This window comes from Chaetura pelagica, unplaced genomic scaffold, assembly GCF_000747805.2.
Source record: "Chaetura pelagica isolate M959 unplaced genomic scaffold, ChaPel_1.0 scaffold678, whole genome shotgun sequence".
NCBI classification, from domain to species: domain Eukaryota; kingdom Metazoa; phylum Chordata; class Aves; order Apodiformes; family Apodidae; genus Chaetura; species Chaetura pelagica.
In genome coordinates, this window is record NW_009954192.1 from 3413 (window position 1) to 22765 (window position 19353).

Genomic DNA, 19353 nt, shown 5'->3' on the forward strand with positions numbered 1-19353 from the left:
TGTAGGGACAAGGGTTTGGGGTCTGAGGCCAACAGTCTCAGGGCTATGTTCGACTATGTAGGGCCAAAACTTTGAGGTCTGTGGCTAACCGTCTCAGGGCCAGGTTTGACTATGTAGGGCCAAGGGTTTGGACTCTGTGGCCAAATTTTTAGGAGCTAGGATCGACTATGTAGGGCCAAAAGTTTGGGGTCTGTGGCCAACCGTCTCAGGGCTAGGATTGAATATGGAATGAAATGTCTTTGGCCAATTTTGCTGTCTGTCTAACTCAGCCTCCTACGGGACATTCCACTGTCTTATCAGCCTAGCAGAACACACTGTTGCTAGTTAAAAGAAAGCTTACTGAAGGAAAAAAATCAGTAAAAAGGAAATTGGCTTCATCCTGGCTCAAACCAGGACAAGCTCTTAGATCCCACAAGTGGATCCAACCTGTGGTCGCCCCTTCTTGCTGTTTACCTGTGGCTGCAGGGCAGTGCTCACTGCTCCAGGGCTCACAGCTCCCTGGTGAAACATCATCCAGAACCAACCAGATTGTATAAAAAGGACCTGCCCAATGTCTTCAGGAAAGGCAAGAGGCAGCTCGCGGTCCTTTAAGAGCAATTAATATATTTTGTTGCCTTATCTTCTCCCTCTGTTATATTTTTTTTATGGACCCAGAGGCAGCAGATGTCCAACAGCAGCTCCATCAGGCAGTTCCTCCTCCTGGCATTCGCAGACAGGCGGGAGCTGCAGCTCCTGCACTTCTGGCTCTTCCTGGGCATCTACCTGGCTGCCCTCCTGGGCAACGGCCTCATCATCACCACCATCGCCTGGGACCACCACCTCCACACCCCCATGTACTTCTTCCTGCTCAACCTCTCCCTGCTCGACCTGGGCTGCATCTCCACCACCCTCCCCAAAGCCATGGCCAATTCCCTCTGGGACACCAGGGCCATCTCCTACTCAGCATGTGCGGCACAGGCATTTATATTTCTTATTTTAATATCTTCAGAGTTTTGTGTCGTCACCATCATGTGCTATGACCGCTACGTGGCCATCTGCAGACCCCTGCACTACGGGACCCTCCTGGGCAGCAGAGCTTGTGTCCACATGGCAGCAGCTGCCTGGGCCTCTGGGTTTCTCAATGCTCTGCTGCTCACAGCCAGTACATTTTTCCTGCCCCTCTGCCAGGACAATGCTCTGGGATAGTTCTGTGAAATCCCCCAGATCCTCAAGCTCTCCTGCTCACGCTTCTACCTCAGGGAACTTGGGTTATTGTGTTTAGTCTCTTTTTAGGATTTGGCTGTTTTGTTTTCATAGTGGTGTCCTGTGTGCAGATCTTCAGGGCTGTGCTGAGGATCCCCTCTCAGCAAGGAAGGCACAAAGCCTTTTCCACCTGCCTCCCTCACCTGGCCATGGTCTCCTTGGTCATCAGTACTGCCATGTTTGCCTACCTGAAGCCCCCCTTCATCTCCTCCCCATCCCTGGACCTGGTGATGGCAGTTCTGTACTCAGTGGTGCCTCAAGCAGTGTACCACCTCATCTACAGCATGAGGAACAAGGAGCTCAAGAATTCCAATAGGAAAGTGATTTCATGAGTGTTAGTCAATATCGATAAACATTCCATCATTCTCCACAAGTGACACCTGTAGTGTCACAGTGTGAGCCTGTGCTTTGTTTATTGTTTGTGGGATTTTTTTGTTAGCATATAACTGTTATTGTTAATTAAAATCATGTTCCTATATAATATTTTGTGTTCAGTTCATTCTCCTGAGAAATGGACCCATCTCTATCGCCTGTATAAAGGTTTTTTTAACACTGCTTCAGAGTTACTTCTCTTTAATATGTCTCTAACAAAATGACCTCTCCCTTTTTCAGTTCCTCAAGTTTTGGCTGATCTTAATTGTGTCCTACTGCTCTGTCTCAGTATAGGAGAGGGCAGCCAAAATCCTCCAGGCGTCCATCTGGAGCTGCCTGGAGAGCCTGCAACAAATGCATGGACTGTATGTGACTGGACAGAGATTTGAGCCCCACAAAGGGAGAAACCACCCAAGGTGGAGTCAACCAAAGGGAAACCCAGGTATCTGCAGGTTAACAAAGATGGACACAGCCAACCTGATGCAAACCAGCTCCAACAAACAACAGCACCTTTACAGCCACCACACCAGCAGCAGCAGCACTTACACAGCCAGGAGCAACACAACTGGCTCCATCCCCTCCCCCTCTCGGCCTGATCTGGTGTCAAGTTTGCATGACTGGTCCAGACCTCCCAGGAAGAACTTCCCTGCAGGCACACGTCTGTCCAGGGTGGGTCTGGCCATTGGGGCTTTCCAGACTCAGAGATATGACCCATTTGGCTGTTCAAAACCTGGACCTCCCTAGATCCTGGTCTCCTTCTCCTCCTTGCCAGCCCTACTCAGAACTGACCAACAGGGCATATACATTCACACCCAAGCACACACACAATAGTGAGCCCACTCACAAGTGGCAAGTAGCCACAACAGGTTTCATAGGCCCTGTAGTTTAACCCAGCACCACACAGCTCAGAGCTGCTCCCCCCACAGCAGAACTGGACAGAGGATGGGAAGGGAACCAGTGTGACAGCTCCTGTGTTGAGATAAAGACAGTTTAGCAGTTAAAGCACAAGCTGGACCTGCAAGCCAAGCTATGGAGTTAATTAATTCACCCCTTCCTATTAGCAGGCCAGTGCTCCCCAACTCCAGGAAAGCAAGATTGCATCATGTGTCATGATGGCTTGGGAAGACAAGCACCATCACTTCAAATGCCCCCCAGGCCCTCTTCTTGCTCCAGCTTTTGATTGCTGAGCATGAGGCCCTATTGTAGGGAATGTCCCCATTGTCTGTTGGGCTCAGCTGTCCCACCTGTGTGCCCTCCAGCTCCTTGTGCTCTCCAAGTCTCCTCACTGGTGGAGCAGAGTGAGAAACAGAAAAGGCCTTGACATTGTGCAAGTCCTGCTCAGCAGTGACTACAACACTGTCTTGGTATCAATCCTGTTTCCATCACCATCTAAAGCACAGCCCCAGGGAAGTTCCTTAGGTGATAATTAACTCCACCCCAGCTGAAACCAGCCTAATAAGCAGCATAGACCACGGTGATCAGGCACAGGGTTTGGTGAGACCAGCAATGACCAGCCACTTCCCCATGGGCACCTGGCCCCTGGAAACCCCCACCTTCCTGCCCTTGGCCGCCTTCCTGTTCTAGGATCCACCTTGATCTCTCTTTTTCTCTTCCCCATTCTCCACACCAATTCATAACCCACTGCAATGATTTATTTTCCCCAATGGTCTGTGGTTTTCTCCATTTGTACCCAAATTTGATATCTGGGACACCACTGCCTGGGTCCCCTGGGACTGCAGTGGCATCACCAATGGCTTCCCCAGGCACTAACAGCCTTGCAAGACCTGACTGCCCAGAAGGTCCCCAAAACTCCCCTCAGTGCAGTTGTGTCCCTTCTCCAGCCTGCAGCAACCTGGGAGACCCAGCTAGGACACATGGAGCTGCCCATCCTGCTGGTCCCTGCTCAAGCTCTTCTCTCTCACATCCCGCCATTGCTACTGCCACACCCCAAGGTTCCCCATGGCATGTACAGGTGGCTTCACCCCAGGGTAGGTCCTCGCCAGGGGCCAGGTCATCTCTCTGCAGCCTTCCCACCTGGTGTCCTTCAGGACCTCCTGGGGCCTGCCTGCTCCTGGCCAACACCATGGCTGTCACGAGGTGACCTCACAAGCAACAGCCCAGCCATGTTGGCTTTGCCTTCCTCTACCCACCTCCACTGCCTGAGCTGTCCCCTCCGTCTCTTTGGGACTTGTGATGCACTTGATGCTGTCAGAGGATCTGCTTGCCCCCGGTCAGGTTGCTGCAATAGAAATGGTCACCCCCCAGCCCTGTCATCTTCATCTTCCTCTGCATCTCCCCTCTCCAGGATTGCAGCCCTGCTGGGTGGGTCTTCTGACATTCCATTCCATTCTGACATCACTGGGCCTGCCTCAGCACCTGGCCATTTGGGTTTTTTTCCAAACAAGTGACTTCAAAATCCATGTCCCAGCATCATGTGCTGTTGTTTTTATTGCTGCTGAATTGGCAGCAACTTGCTCCTCCATGGGGACTGCAGAGCCCTGATGGGACAGCTCAAAGGGCAAGAGGGCAGCCATGGGTGGCCAGAGCTCCTCAGGAAGGCAGTCAGGCAAGTGAGGAGGTGGAGGAGAGCCCTGGTAAGGGGAAGCTGGTGTGCACAGGGTCTTGCCTTGGAGGAAGCCTCAGGGTCACAGGTCCTCCATTATTTGGCAAGTTGACCCACCCCACAATCCGTTGGGAGGGAAGCAAGGCCTTATGGACTTATGTAATTCAAGAGATTCCTGAAGGTTGTTGAAGATAACATCCCATTGAAGGTTCTACTGCCCCATTGTGATGTCATGGCCATACATTCCACTGAAGGCTCTACTGCCCCATTGTGATGTCATGGCCATACATTCCATACAAGGCCATATGAAGAACTGAGGCCTGAGGAACCAAGAAAGTGGTCTTCATAGAGGGCAAAGTCATTTCTCATGAGGTGCAGTTCCTTTAGAGAGAAAGGTTGCACATGGTCATTGCTCTCATCTGCTTGAGAAGGGCCTGCTCCTCCATCTGCTTGAGAAGAATCTTCTCTATCACTCTCTTCTTGGTCCTGTGGAAGCTGTGGAGATTTCAGACAGGGATAAGGTCTGGGACCAGTTGTCTTTGCCTTACCTTTGATTCCAGTAGCTTCCTATTACTATGACAAGGTACCTACAGATTTGCATTAATAGTATCACTACAATAGGGTGCAGCAGTGTGTTGAAGATCCTGGTGGCTGTGAGAGACCAGCCTAAGTAAATTTATCACCAGTGATGTTCTCCCACCCTCTTAATCCATTCCCAAACACAATGCAGATGCAATCTATTAGTAAAAAAAAGTAGGGAAATTACAAACTACAAATCACAGTTTCAGGAAAAAAATGGTTTGTATATCCTTTTCAGGGAGACAAGGTTCCAACATATGGGGCCAACATGTGTCACAAGTTGTTCTGCCCAGGTTGCATAACACAAGGTAAAAAATGCACGTGCAGCCAATTTGGTCTAGGATCTGTGATACCCCTTTATCTTTTTCAGCCTCAGACCATTAACACTAATCCGATCCTATACAACAGATTCTACTAAAGCAGCAGAAGCAATCAATACATTGACCAATATAATAACCCAGAGGTGCCCCATGTTTCCTCCCTAGCTGCACTCACCTGGAAGGGCCCCAGGGTCTCCCCTCTCCACCATGACACTGACTGCAGTGGGGTCTCCATAACACACCAGCAGCTCTAAATCATGCTCCCCTTGGGGGTGCCAGCCAGTGAGACCTGAAGAAGGGGAGCCTGGTCATACACAGGAAGAGGGAAACAGAACCAGCATTCAGCCAGGAGCACAGGCATTGATTCCGGTGCATTCCCTTTCCTTAGTAACAACACCCCTCTCCAGATCCCCCAGGATCCTGGCACTCAGGACGAAACACCTGTGCAGTGCTGTGGTCCTGGACAGTGTAGATCGAAGGGGTAAGAAGTTGGCCTGGACATTGGGTGGACATCACTCCATGGGGTGACTGCAGGCTAGTGGTGAGCAGCAGGCTGTAGGGCAAATTGCTAGTGCCACAGTTACGGGCTGCAACAGAAACATGGCACTGGGGAGGACAAAGGCTCTCCCTGCAGGGGTGGGAGGGCCAGGATTTGGCACCCATATATATAGGACACAGAGAGAATGTGTACATGCCCATGGCCAGGGAGTGGAACTAGATAATATTTAAGGTCTCTTCCAAGCCAAACCCTTCTATGATTTGAATTGGAGGTTGTCAATAAGGCACATGGAGGGGTCCATGAGTCTGCTTATGGAAAATATGTGTGGGAGGTGTGGATTCTCTCATGAGGCACAACAAAATACATGTGAATCAGTCCACAGGCCACATGGGGGAAAAATGGGGGTGCATTGGGTGTGTACATAAAGTAGACTTGTACATAAAGGGGAGACTGTGGCCCTTCTATGGGGTGTGTGACTGAGGGCAGGTTCCTTATGGGGGGTCTAGAAAAAGTCTCCACTGCCAGCTCTTCACCAGGACATCTCTGCACCAGAATATCTCTATGTTGGGACGACTCTCTGTGGATCAGCAGATGACAAAGGGCTGTGCCATGGCGGAAATGTCCAGGTGGAAATATGTCCCAATGGAGAGCTGGAGGTGGAGAGTTGTCCCTTCCCACTTGTGGGGCCACTCATCATTCTGTTTTGTGTATGGATGCAGTGAAGTGGCAGCACAAAATGGGGTCTTCCATCTGGCTCTTGTGACAGCTCTTGGACAAAGTGCAAGGCCACGACCATTTCTCTGCTGAGGGACAGGGTGTCCAGAGAGCAGACAATACAAGCCAGGATGCCATTTGCCTTCTTGGCCACCTGGACATACTGCTTGCTCATATTCAGCCACCTATCAATCAGAACCCCCAGGTCCCTTTCTGCTGGGCAGCTTCCCAGCCACTCTTCCCCAGGCCTACAGGCTACAGCATTGCTTGGGCCACAGCAACCCAAATGATTTCAAAGCAAGAGTTGGCCATTCTTCATAACACTAGGAAGTGCTGGAAACAACAATGAAGGTGACCATTCTGTGCTGTTACTCTCATTTTTAAAGATAAGGCAAATAAGTGAATCAATGTCTTTTATAATTCCCATCTGGTATCCCTATTTTGTTGTCTGCCTGTTTCCAAGCTGCTTCTTTCTCCAGCCCCAAAAGACAGTGTCCCATGGGTTTTTTAACCCTTCTCTCTAATCCCTTGCTACCACCTGAAAGCCAATAAGATTCAAAAGCATTTCCCTGGTACCACGTGAATCCTTAACTTTTTCTCTTACCTTTCTGCCTTTCCCATTGCATTTTTTAAGACTTGGGTTTTCACTTGTGTACACAGGAGTTATTCAGGTAATGCCTTAGTGGTAGTCCTAGGACCAAAGTGAAAAAGGCGAATTCTGCTCAGAAGATGCTGCTGCAATGGCAATTCCAACACTCCTGGGGGCTGGAACACAAGGGTTGCCCTCCTAAACCGTCAGCATGTTCCTGGGACTGGTAAGCAGTCCAGAGAAAACTCAGGAACAAGTCAGGATTCAGCATGAGCCAATCTACTCCCAGCAGGCAATTTGAGTGGGGCATCTCAGTGATGGTGGCCTTGAGGGTTTGGTGGAATGGATGTAGCCAGACCATGTCATCTTACCTCTGGGCTAGAAAACAGACCCTAGCACATAGAATTTACTTTGAAGAATATATAGCTTAAGCACTTTTAACATGGTGATGACTGCAAGTGAACCCCTTGATGCACCCCTTGGTGCTGAAACAATCTCACCTAAGTTGGAGAATCACTTTACATTCCTAAGAATGGAAGTCTGGTGTGATCCCAATTTATCCTCCCTCTGTGATCTCCAGGTACTTGTCCAGAAAGTGACTTCTGGAGGCCTCGCACCATAACTGAAAGCACCATAAACATTCTTGAGAACCTTTAGGCTAAATCTACTCTAGACACTTACGTTTTGTCACCCTGAATGTCTCACCTGAACTTGCATTCATTCATTCATAGAAACATTGCCAGGACACGTAGGGATGATGTTAGGAATGTTAGCATGCCAGTGCTCATCTGAAGTTCAGCTTTCCATGGGATGTGAAGGGCACCAGAAGGACTGCTATTGCTACATTAGGTGTAAAAGGATGAAAAGAAATAAAATTTTGGAACATTTATGGCATTTATACAACTTATAACAACAATTACAGTATGGATAATAACAACAATTATTATCCAATAATATGGATATAACAACAATTACAATTACAGCATGGATAATGTCAAGCTGTGTTTGGTGAGACTTTCTGCAGTACTGATGCAGAACTGCAGAGGGAGCAAATGATGTGGTTTTCTTCTTGTGGTTATGGTCCCTGGAGCAAACAAACCCGAGAGTCCCACCACGACACTGAGGGGGCTACTGGATTTATTTTAGCCCTGGAGGGAATGACGTTTATTTCATTGTGGGCAGCTGGAACTTGGAATTCAGGAATGCAGTGAAAACGTACATGATTCACACCTTCGTTGTACCCTGTGCATCTAGAGGGACCCTGGAAAGTGACAAAGGTCCAGCACAGTACAGCCAAAAATAACAATGCTGCAAAGCTAGACATGTAGCAGAGAAAAAGGATGTCTGAGGAGTCCAGTGGCAGGGGATCTCTCAAGGACATTTGGAAAGAGTTGTTCTCTGGAGGTGTTTCTCTCTCTCTAGGGCTACAGCTAGACCCAGCACAACTGCTTCAGATTTATGTTACCAGTTCCATTGTATCATAGATTGAAAAGACCAGTTCTTGTGATCTAATTGTGACCATTATGACAGCCAGGACAGAATGAACTCTGTTTAGCTTCTGAAATTCATGCAAACCATTATGCCCACTTTGGGTTGCCTGATACGGCTGAACAGAGCTCAGTTCACCTGTACAAAAATTGATGGTGTGGAAACTAGAAGAAAACCAGTCTTCTGAATAGGCAATTGAATGCCAGTTGGGGTACTCCTATATTGCAATATTTGCAAGTCCTGCTTTTGTTATGAGATAAATTTGAGGTTTCACTACAGAAGAGTAAACAAATGCTGACTCAGCTATGGTGACAGAGGATCATGTGTGAGCATATTCTAGGAGTGGCAAGAAGCAAAACTTGGGAAGCCTCAGAGGGGCACTGCCAAGGAGTCCTTTGATCAGTCTGGCTTTTCTCCTTTGTAACAATGAACATTGCTGGAATTGTTCTTACGTAAGTATTAAGATGGACTGTAGTAGATCCTTAGCTGCTCATTATCTGAGCTCTGGCAAGACGTAGTGGGATACATGGACATCACAAGAGGCCATTAAGCTCATGATTTTGATCTCATGGATTGGAGGAGGAGGTGTTCAAGTTCTAGCATAACAGAGGATGGGGGTTGAGGGGCAAAATTTAAGTCTATATGTGTTTGAATCCAGAGATGACCCAGGTCGGGGTAGAAGGAGGGAGGTGTGAGTTAGATTGGAGCCTGTCAGGAGGACTGTGGCTCATTAATGTGTTAGCAGTGTGTGTTACAGTCACAGTGTCCTGGCTGATCACTATGAGTGAAGCCCAGAGAGCCTGTGCATCTGCCAGTGCTTTAGAAGAGCAAGTTTGGAGAGGTGGATCCATGTCTATTTCCTTTCCACATGCTGCGTGTGGAGACTGCTGACTGAAAGGACCACCTTCCTGGCACCTAGGGATTGCTGTTTGACTTCTGTAAGGGAAGTTTGGTACAGGAGAAGTCTATGGCTTTCTGCACTGCCTGTAGTCAAAGTCTGTGGGTTTCTGCTCTAATAAGCCCTGGTGGGAACACATTTTCCAACCACATTTCTGCTCTGGCATCTCACACTGGGCTCCATTAAAAGTCCAAGTGACTTTTCTTTCTGCTGCTGCCTGTAATTTCTTCAGGGCATCTTTGTCAGATTTTGCCACAGCTGCAAAGTAACAGGGAGGTAGCACCAAGGGGCTCATTAAAATGCTGACAGCCATAATGAGCTCTGCATTTGGCTTTCTGCTGCTCCCTGTAGAATTGTAAGCATCATGCAGCTAATTAGGGAGCTTCCATATGTGTTTAAGTTAATACATACAGCATAATTTTTGTTTGTAATTTTTTTTAATTACATATGACAAGAAGAAGGGAAATTAAGATATTTTGAAAAGAAATTACTCCAGCTTACATCCTGATAGGAATCAGGCAGAGAGAGGGAAAGTATCTTTGTGATCAAGCAACAAGTGGTCAGACGAAAACTTTAACTCTTGTGCTGGGAATAAAGCAGTTCTCACTACAGTCTATTCTCTTGTCACTGAAGCCCACAGCAGTGTCAAAGGCTTTATTTGCAAAGCCTGTTCTAATTAGCACTGGGTTTACCCATTGTACTAACTATGCACAGAAACAAGAGAATGTTCATCACCATTGCAAAATAATTCCAAGGCCTTTTTTAAGGAAAGAAAAAAATCTTAAAAGAAAAAGGCTGTGTCTTTTATTCAGATCCCACTGAATTCAAGGCTTCTCAGGACATGAACCTAGAAAAGAGCAGGCTCAATGGAGAGATGGGCAGTTGATAGAAATTTTCAGGGGCAATTAGACTAAGGCCTAGAGAAGCCTAAAGAAGTGAAGGCTCTGGGGAGATCTTATAGCAGCCTTCCAGTACTTGAAGGGGGCCTACAGGAAAGCTGGGAAGGGGCTTTTCATCACAGAAGGTAGTGATAGGAAAAGGGGTAGTGGTTTTAAATTGAGAGAGGGGAGATTTAGGTTAGAAATTAGGAAGACATTCTTCACTATAAGGATCGCGAGGAACTGGAATGGGTTGCCCAGGGGGGTTGTTGATGCCCCAAACCTGGAGGTTTTTAAGGCCAGGTTGGATGAGTTTTTGTGCAACTCGGTCTAGTGGGAGGGTTCCTTGCTCATGGCAAGGGGGTTGGAACTGGATGATCTTTGAGGTCCCTTCCAACCTTGATGATTCTATGATTCAATGATTCTATGTTTAAACAAGCGAATGAACACAAATAAATTAAGGAAAACTGAATGGACATACAGAAGAGAGTGTTGTTGGCTTGCTAGATCAGAAATTACAGAATTAATGAGGTAAAGTTGTGGAAAGGAACATTTTCTTGGAATGGTGTTTTTATTTTTTTTTCTTTTCCCTCTCTCTACTTATGACAATTTCTCAGCCTTTCCATGATGGGAACATAGGAAGACATAGAAATTTCAGATACGAACAATGTATGCAGCTGAAATAGAGGGATGAATTTATTTGGAAATGTCAAATTAATTGTTGGAACTGTTAATTTAGAATTCATATAATATTTATGGCTGAAGAATGCTAAGAACTATCATCAGCAAAACAAAACAAAAATATAACCATGAGCAAAACAATAGGCAGATGGGAAAGAGGTAAACCTCTTACAGTTAAAACTGTATGGACTATGAAAAGCAATTATTTTGGTGAAGTGAAGTATTATTTCCTTCTGAAGTTCATTGCTTGTTTCTTACTTTGATGATTAAAGCGCTCATAACATTTTTGTATCTGTATTTATTTCAGTCATGGACTGAAGTAGCTCTCTTCTCCTAGGCTTGCATTTCTGACCTCTCAAGGAAGTGCTAAAGACTCCAGTTGGTGTTCCCAGCAGACTGACTTTTAGAATCAGATGTAGGAAATAGACTTTTTATTTTGAGTGACTTTAGTGGATTTAGCTGAAATTCACCAAAAACCTTTCCTCTAGTGTTTACCTAGTAAATGAACCTGTTGAAATAGCAGTACAGCTAGTCATCTGCAAATTCCTGCACCTGGGACAAAAGAAGCTTTCTCCAGAGGACAGGCTGGGTACCTGGTGGACAAGGTGTGGAATCTGTCTTAGCACTGGGCACTTAAGATGATGAAGAGTATTGCCCAAAATAATCAGAAACTGCTTGTTTTATGCTGAGATGCCTCTTGTAGATGGTTGCGGGAGAACCAGGAAATTAAAATTTTTCATTTTCTGTGTTCCTTTTCTGGTTTTGTTTTGGACTCAATGCTAGTTCAGAAAGGGTGAAATTAATCAGATGGGTGGGATTTACATCACTATTAAGAAATCTATGTAAAGGCATCACAAGGCATTTCTGAGTAGACAATGGAGGTACAGCAAATAAAGCCATCTGAGTAGGTATATTTCTATTTCAGAAAGAGCCAGCTTCCTTCTGGAATGACATGTAGAGGCCCACTTGGTTATCTCAAGGCAAGTCCACTGGCCCTGGATGCCTGACTCATTCTCCTAGTGCAACTCAGTTTTCTATCTTGTCAATGGCCAGATTGGGTAATAACAGCCCTTTTCTTGTTGTGCAGGGTACCAGGTTGTGTTTATACAGCTGAGGAAGGGGGGAAACTTCAGCTCCAATACCTCTGTTGCACTTAGTTCTTCCAGTGTTCTCTCAGCCTCATTTCTGTCTTTGTAAAAGGAGATGCTTGCAGAAGAACTTTTGTCCCTGAAAATTTATGTCTAAAGATAATCTACTGTGATGGATATCTCCCAGCACAGGCAGTGGTAGGGTCTGCCTTACTGGTTTGCTTTGGGGTAGGGGTGTGATTCAGAAGAGAATCTCTACATCCTCCTCCCTAATGTACTATTTCAGCTTGGATCGATATGAACTGTTTCACTCCATGCGAACACTTTGTACATTCACTTTATCCAGTGGACTGTACTAGGCTATGCCTAGTCACAAACCAACCAAACAACCCCCAAAGAACCCCACAAACCAACACCCAACAACACAAAATGAAACCTGGTCATCACAGAAAACAAACCAACTAACAAACCAAAAAACTTCTAAAGCATGGATTTGAGGGTCAGCCATCTGGCACCAGGTCTATTTCTTGAGAGCCACTGCAGGAGTTTGACAGAGCAGGGCTTACTGGGATAGTATTGAATGACTGCATAGAGCATGGCCACAACATGTATTCATAATAGCTTTCATTTTAGATGCGAGATCTGTTCTTTCTTTTACAATATCTCATATTAAATCACTGCGTCTGCACACTTGTGTCCCAATGGACAAATCCTTCCAGAAGTCAGAACAGCGTTGGACCTAATCAGACATGAGTTTCTTCCACCTAAAACATTAGAAAGCACAAAAGATGTATCACAGTGTAGTGTCCCTACTAGCGATCTGTAAGTGATTGTAGACCAAGGAATGGAGTGACATAAGCAGCTAGAAAGGCAGCCTGGTTAGAAGGATAAAATTACTCAACAAAAGAAAATGCCTACCAGCTGGAGAACTGTAAGCCTGAGAACTAGGCCTAGGAGACAGAAATATTCTAAGAGGTGCAGCTGGCCTCTCTGAGGTACATATGGGGTACTGGAGACATCCTGAGACAAAATCAGTATATGCAAACCCCAAAAAACTGTAATAGCACCTTCTAATCTGAAAAGTTGGAAACAGTCTGGGAAAATAAATTTAGTCTGGAAGAACAGAAACCATCATTGCATATTGACTGTTACAAGTGAAAAATAGAAATTAACAGAGCCTGTTTGCTGATTGAAGTGAAGATGTTCTGTGATCTCTTATGTCTCTATGTTATAAAAAGTAATTTTTATTCAGAATGGAGCCTTTGTCACTGAGAACTTCCCATGCTGCACTTACTTTTCCCTTCCTAAACAGACCGAATTCTCCACATCTTTGCCTCTCACTGGGGACATCTGGCTGTAGGCCCCCACTTTAGCCAGGATTCAGCTACCAGAGTATCGAGAATCTAACACGACTGTGTTTTGCCACAGCTGTGTAGGCAAGGTTCATTACAAAAGATCTGTGAGGAAAGGCAGGCAGGCAGGCAGGAAGGGAGGGAGGGAGGAAGGGAAGGAAATGAAATTAAATGAAAGTAGAGTACTGTCTGATTACAGATGGAAGTGGAATTGTTGAAATGTGATCATTGCTAGCTTAAGATTTCAGAAAAAAAACACACAACAAACAACAATAAAGGTATAAAATCTAAAAGAGAAAGACAGGCTAGTCAGGGCTGGTCAGGGATCATCAATCCATTTGGTCCACCATAGCTGTCATCAGAGTCAAGAGAGTTTGTGGCAGACCACAACTTTGCAGCACTGTCAGGGCCATGAGTGTAACATAGCCCCTATTTTTAAAAGGGGAAAAAGGAAAACCGGGGGAGATACAGACCAGTTAGTCTCACCTCTGTGCCTGGCAAGATCATGGAGCAGATCCTCCTGGAAACTCTGATAAGGCACTTAGAAAATAAGGAGGTGATTGGTGACAGCCAACATGGCTTCAATAAGAGCAAATCATGTCATGCCTAACCAATTTGGCGGCCTTCTAGATGGAGCTACAAAGATGGCAGACACCGGAAAAGGAACTGACACAATTTACCTGGATTTGTGCAAAGCATTGGACACTGTCCCACACGATATCCTGGTCTCCGAACTGACAAGACATGGATTTGACATATGGACCACTGGTTGGGTCAGGAACTGGATGGATGGCCACAACCAGAGAGTTGTGGTCTATGGTTCAGTGTCCAAGTGGAGGCAAGTGATGAGTGGCATTCCTCAGGGGTCAGTACTGGGACCAGTGTCATTCAACATCTTTGTTGGATGCATGGACAGAGGGATTGAGTGTATCCTCAGTAAGTTTGCTGGGGATACCAAGCTGTGTGGAGTAGCTGACATCCTAGGGCAAAGGGACACCATCCAGAGGGCCCCTGACAGGCTGGAGAGGTGGGCCAATGCCAACCTCATGAAGTTCAACAAGGCCAGGTGCATGTGGGTCAGTGCAACCCCAGGCATAAATACAGGCTGGGGGAAAATGGATTGTGAGCAGTCCTGAGAAGAAGGACTTGAGGGTGTTAGTAGATGAGAAACTCGACATGAGTGACATGAGCTGCCAGTGTGCGCTCACAGCCCTGAGAGACAACCATATCCTGGGCTGCATCAAAAGAGGCAGAGCCAGCAGGTCAAGAGAAGTGATTCTGTCCCTCTGGTCTGGTGAGACCTCACCTGGAATACTGGGTACGGCTCTGGAGCCCTCAGCACAGGAAAGACATGGAGCTGTTGGAAGGGGTCCAGAGGAGGACCACAAAGATGATCAAAGGGCTGGAGCAGCTCTGCTGTGAAAACAGACTGAGAGAGTTGGGGCTATTCAGCCTGGAGAAGAGAAGGCTCCAGGGAGGTGTTACAGTGGCCATCAGATACTGAAAAGGAGTCCATATGAAATGTGGGGAGAAACTTTTCACAGAGAGGGTAGTGGTAGGACAAGGGGAAATCAGGAATAGACCTAATTAAATAGTTAGACACTCGTGTAATGACACACAGGAAAAGCTCTAAGAAGAAGCTAGGCTACTACTAGGCTGATATCCCCTAAAGTAACTGCAAAATGAAAGCCATGTTAATGGCACTAAATTGAGCATTTTCTTTTTTTTTTTTTTTTAGTGTTGAATCTTTTAGTAACATACTCTACTTGGAAAAGTAGGTTATATATGCTTGTAACCAGTATACATGATTTTTTTTTTTTTTTTCTTGCTGCAGATTAGTTTAAGAAAGAGCTCCATACTTGAAACCTCACAAAACAAGATGTGATTTTGTCACTTAAAAGGCAGGTCACTGAGACCCAAGCATAATAAAACCTCCTCAGAAGAGAAGACATCTCAGGAGGAGTGTTCATTGGCTAAAAAGCAATTTCAAGGGATTAGGTGATAGAACAATACCAGCTGATAAGATCTGAAAGATATTTCTAAGGGTTTGAAAACAAAAGGTCTTCCTTCCAGGAATATGTGATTTTCTCAATCTGCATGGTGAGTTGTGGAAGTCCCCCAATACTGGCTACCATCAATATTTATCTCTTCCCTTATAGCAATGCCATAACAAAGATGATCTGAAGGATGAAATTTGATCCAGCTCCCTCAGGGAGATGAAAATATGTCTATCTGTTAAGATATTGTGAATTATCTTCTCTCCAAAACAAGAGGTTTTCTAGCCCTTGAAAACTTCTCTCAGTGTGCTATCAATAAATTTATTATAAGTAGTCACTCTGTCAATATGAATATTCTATGTTATTACTGCCACAATTATTATCTGCGATCATTAAGATTTTGTGATAGACTCATCTCAGGATTCTTGTTAATCTTCAGTAATAATTCATACTTCCTTCATTGTAATAGGCATGAATTAAAGTATTTTCATTGAGTCCAAGGAGTATCCATCTCTTCAAGTTGCACATTCAAATCTGAGGAAGTACCTTAAACTCAGTTTATTGTGAGTGCCGAGAGCAAGAGGTCCAGAAGGCAATTTTCAGATGTATCTTCACTACTCGCTTAAGATGAATATGAGTTGTCCCTGCCAATGTTTATTGTTATCAACTAAGTAGAAAAATCTCCTATGACAAGCTCAAAACTTGCACTTATTTTAGGCATTTAGCAGCGGAAATGCCTGATTTGGTTACCTACGTACAGGTGTCTAGTTCAATTTGAAATGTCTCAGGGTTACCTGACCAGCCTCCCACTGTGTTCTCCAGCAGCAATTGTCCTCCACAGTCTGCAACTCCTCTGTAGATGTCTTAAACATCTAGGAATTCAAGTGGATCCCTCTATGTTTAAAAGTTGCCAGAATAACTCAGTGACATTTTCATGAGTTAAGATGTTCTCTCTCAACTCTAGGTTGCAGAAAATTATTAAATACATGTCCAATCTGCCAGCACGAAATCGATGTCATGGATAGTCAGTACTACCTAAGGTGTTATCAGATGTTTATTTACATCTCTGTCTTTTTTATTTTATTTATTTATTTATTCATTTATTTATTTATTTTCTGTTCTGTTCTGGGACCATTATAGACAATCCAGGAACCCAATTATGTAATCTACCCTAACATGAGCTGAACCATGTCCTGCACATACCTTCTATATCCAAAAAGGGTTTCTAGATTATTTGGTCATATAGCCCTTTACCAGAAATAATGTTAGAGATGGCTGAGCCAACTCATCTTCTGTTTGTTTCTGGAGACAGACTCCGCTGTTATTTGAATCACACTTCCGCAAATCCAGCGGCTAATCACAGGATCATAGAATCAACCAGTTAATTTCATTAGGGAACAAATTCCTCTCTGAAAGTGCTGGGTACCAGTTCTATGATAACCTGCTTGGATTTAGCACCTTTTAGCAAGGTAGAGATATGTAGGATGAATTTAACTAAGAATATGACACCAAGGACTGGGAATACTGTTGGGAGGTTTAGTTAAACCTTGGCAGTGGACATACTCACAAAGGCTACATTCAATCAAGTGATGCTCCTTTTCTGAGCTCCCACTGGGTATGCCTCTGCTTACATGCTATATCAGAGCCACCCACAGTAAAGCTCCAGTCCTTCAACTCCCTGCCTCCCTGTGTCTCATTTAATTTTAACTGTGTCTTTAGGCTCTTCACTGAAGAAGAAGGAAGGATCACTGCTTCATACTCAAGAGCTTCTTCTAAGTGTGGATTCATTTACCTTTACATGTTCAGGATCGAGTGTTGCTCAGAAAGCCAGTGTAGACTTCATCTTAGAAACCAGTGGGGAGGGATAGAATGTGATTCAGAGGGGACATCTTCTTGAGCCTTGATAGTTGGAAGAACAACCAGTAAAAAGGAAACACTGTCTGATTTCAGGAATAAGGTTTTGGAGAGTCTCGCTCATAATTTTTTTGGTTTTGAATGCTTTCCTAAACACATTTTTATCTGTTTGAAGATAAGCTACAGATGGAGAATAAAACAACAGTGAAGGAATTAATCCTTTTGGGTGTTACTGATGATGAACAACTCCAGTATGTGCTCTTTACTATGCTGTTCATCACCTACATCTTGACATTAGCAGGTAACATTCTCATAATCACCATCACCTTGATAAACCATAATCTTCAGGCTCCCATGTACTTCTTCCTCAGGAACTTCTTCATTTTAGAGATTGACTTTACCACCACTGTCATCCCCAAAGCATTGGCTAACCTGGCATTAGGAAAAAAACACAATTTCTTTAAGGGGTTGCCTCACTCAAATTTTTCTCTTCTTCATGGTAGGTACCAATGACTCTCTCCTGTAAGCTGTAATGTCCTTTGACAGATATGTGGCCATCTGCAAACCTCTACACTACGTGGCCATTATGAATTCACAATTCTGCGGCCTGTTGGCGATTACTGCCTGGATTGATGGGGCTGTCCTCGTTCTTGTCCCTTCCCTTTCCAGATGCCATTCTGTGGTTCAAATACGATTAATAATTTTTTCTCTGATGGCACAACAATGATTCAGCTCAAATGTGGAAATACCAAGGTGCATCAGTTTAATCTCAGCAGTGTTAGTGGGTAGCCTAGCTATTATAGTTGTGTCCTACATCAACATCATAACTGCTGTGGCCAAAATCCCCTCTGTGGCTGGTGGACGGAAAGCCTTTTCCACCTGTGCCGCTCACCTCACTTTGCTGTCTATCACATACAGCAGCTGCATCTTCATGTACCTTACACCCAGCCAGACCAACAGACTGGACCTCAGCAGGGTGGTCCACCTTGAACACTGTAGTATCTCCTTTGCTCAATCCATTCATCTATATATAGCTTGTGGAACACACAATTTTAGGATGCCTTGGAATATAGTAATTTCTAAATGGAATTTCAAATGGAACATAGCAATTTCTAAATCCCCATAAATTTGACATGGTGATGAATGTGGATGCAATTGAGAAAGGGAAAGAAAATAATTTAGCAACTTTTCTGTCTCTCCTTAGGCATCTGTCCATTCACCAATCTACTTACTCTATGCATCCATGCATCCATCCATCCATGCATTCCTCCATTCATCAATCCATCTTCAAACAAATGTCAATAATCCTGTAAATTACTGCAACCTAAATTGTGCTTTCTGTTCTTGTTCCTTTCTCTTTCTTCCCACCAGCTTTCTCTTTTCTTTTCTCCATATTGAATGATTCAGGAGAGTGGTGGCTAGTTCACAAATCACTCTCCTACTGGGTAGTCCAAATCCACATGAAGAATGAGGGGAAAGTGCAAAGAGCTTTATGCAAAGAATATAATTGTGTCATTTAAGGAGCCACTTGTGCACACAGAACAGTTCCTTCCTTCATTAGCATGAAATCAGAGAGAATGGAAAGGTATGGGACAGAGGAAAAACAATGCCTGAGCCTTCTGTCCTCATGGGTCTCAGTGGTAAGTGGTGTGTGACAGATATTTCTCTGAGACGTACATACTTCCGTTTGAGCCTCAGCAGATAAAGAGTGTTGGCTACCTTCATAATCCCATGAGCAAGGGTGTAAAGAATGTGGTATGATTTCTGAAAGAAGCTGTATAGTGTTTGCTCTCTGATGAAGGAAGCAGAGTCGAGTTTGTAACATTTGTAGGTTTTAGAAATTCATGTCATGCTTGCTGCATGAATGCTTTCCTAAGAACATTTTTATCTGTTTGAAGATAAGCTACAGATGGAGAATAAAACAACAGTGATGGAATTAATCCTTTTGGGTGTTACTGATGATGAACAACTCCAGTATGTGCTCTTTACCATCCTGTTCATCACCTACATCTTGACATTAGCAGGTAACATTCTCATAATCACTGATTAACTCTGAATCCCTGATAAACTCCAGGCTCCATGTACAAAACCCAGGTTAATGAATGAGTAAAGGGTATGCAGGTTTTAGCTTTTTATTTAAGGTGGTAGCTAGTGGTAAAGTGGAAGAACTTGGGAGGGAAAAAATAATATCAAGTGAAGCAACTCATGTGATGGTGGCTGTTCAGGCCAGCTGTGAAAG

At 44.7% G+C, this 19353-nt stretch overlaps 1 protein-coding gene and 1 pseudogene across 1 annotated transcript; both read left to right on the top strand.

Moving 5' to 3' along the window:
• Window positions 1-663: 663 nt before the first annotated feature.
• On the top strand, window positions 664-1574 carry LOC104393571 (annotated as a pseudogene).
• A 15726-nt stretch (window positions 1575-17300) lies between these two features.
• LOC104393572 (olfactory receptor 6C74-like) lies at window positions 17301-19164 on the top strand. Its single transcript, XM_010003081.1, is given in 5 exon segments — window positions 17301-17564; window positions 17566-17778; window positions 17781-17875; window positions 17877-18109; window positions 19013-19164. Coding segments are annotated over 5 exon segments (957 nt in total).
• Window positions 19165-19353: the final 189 nt, after the last annotated feature.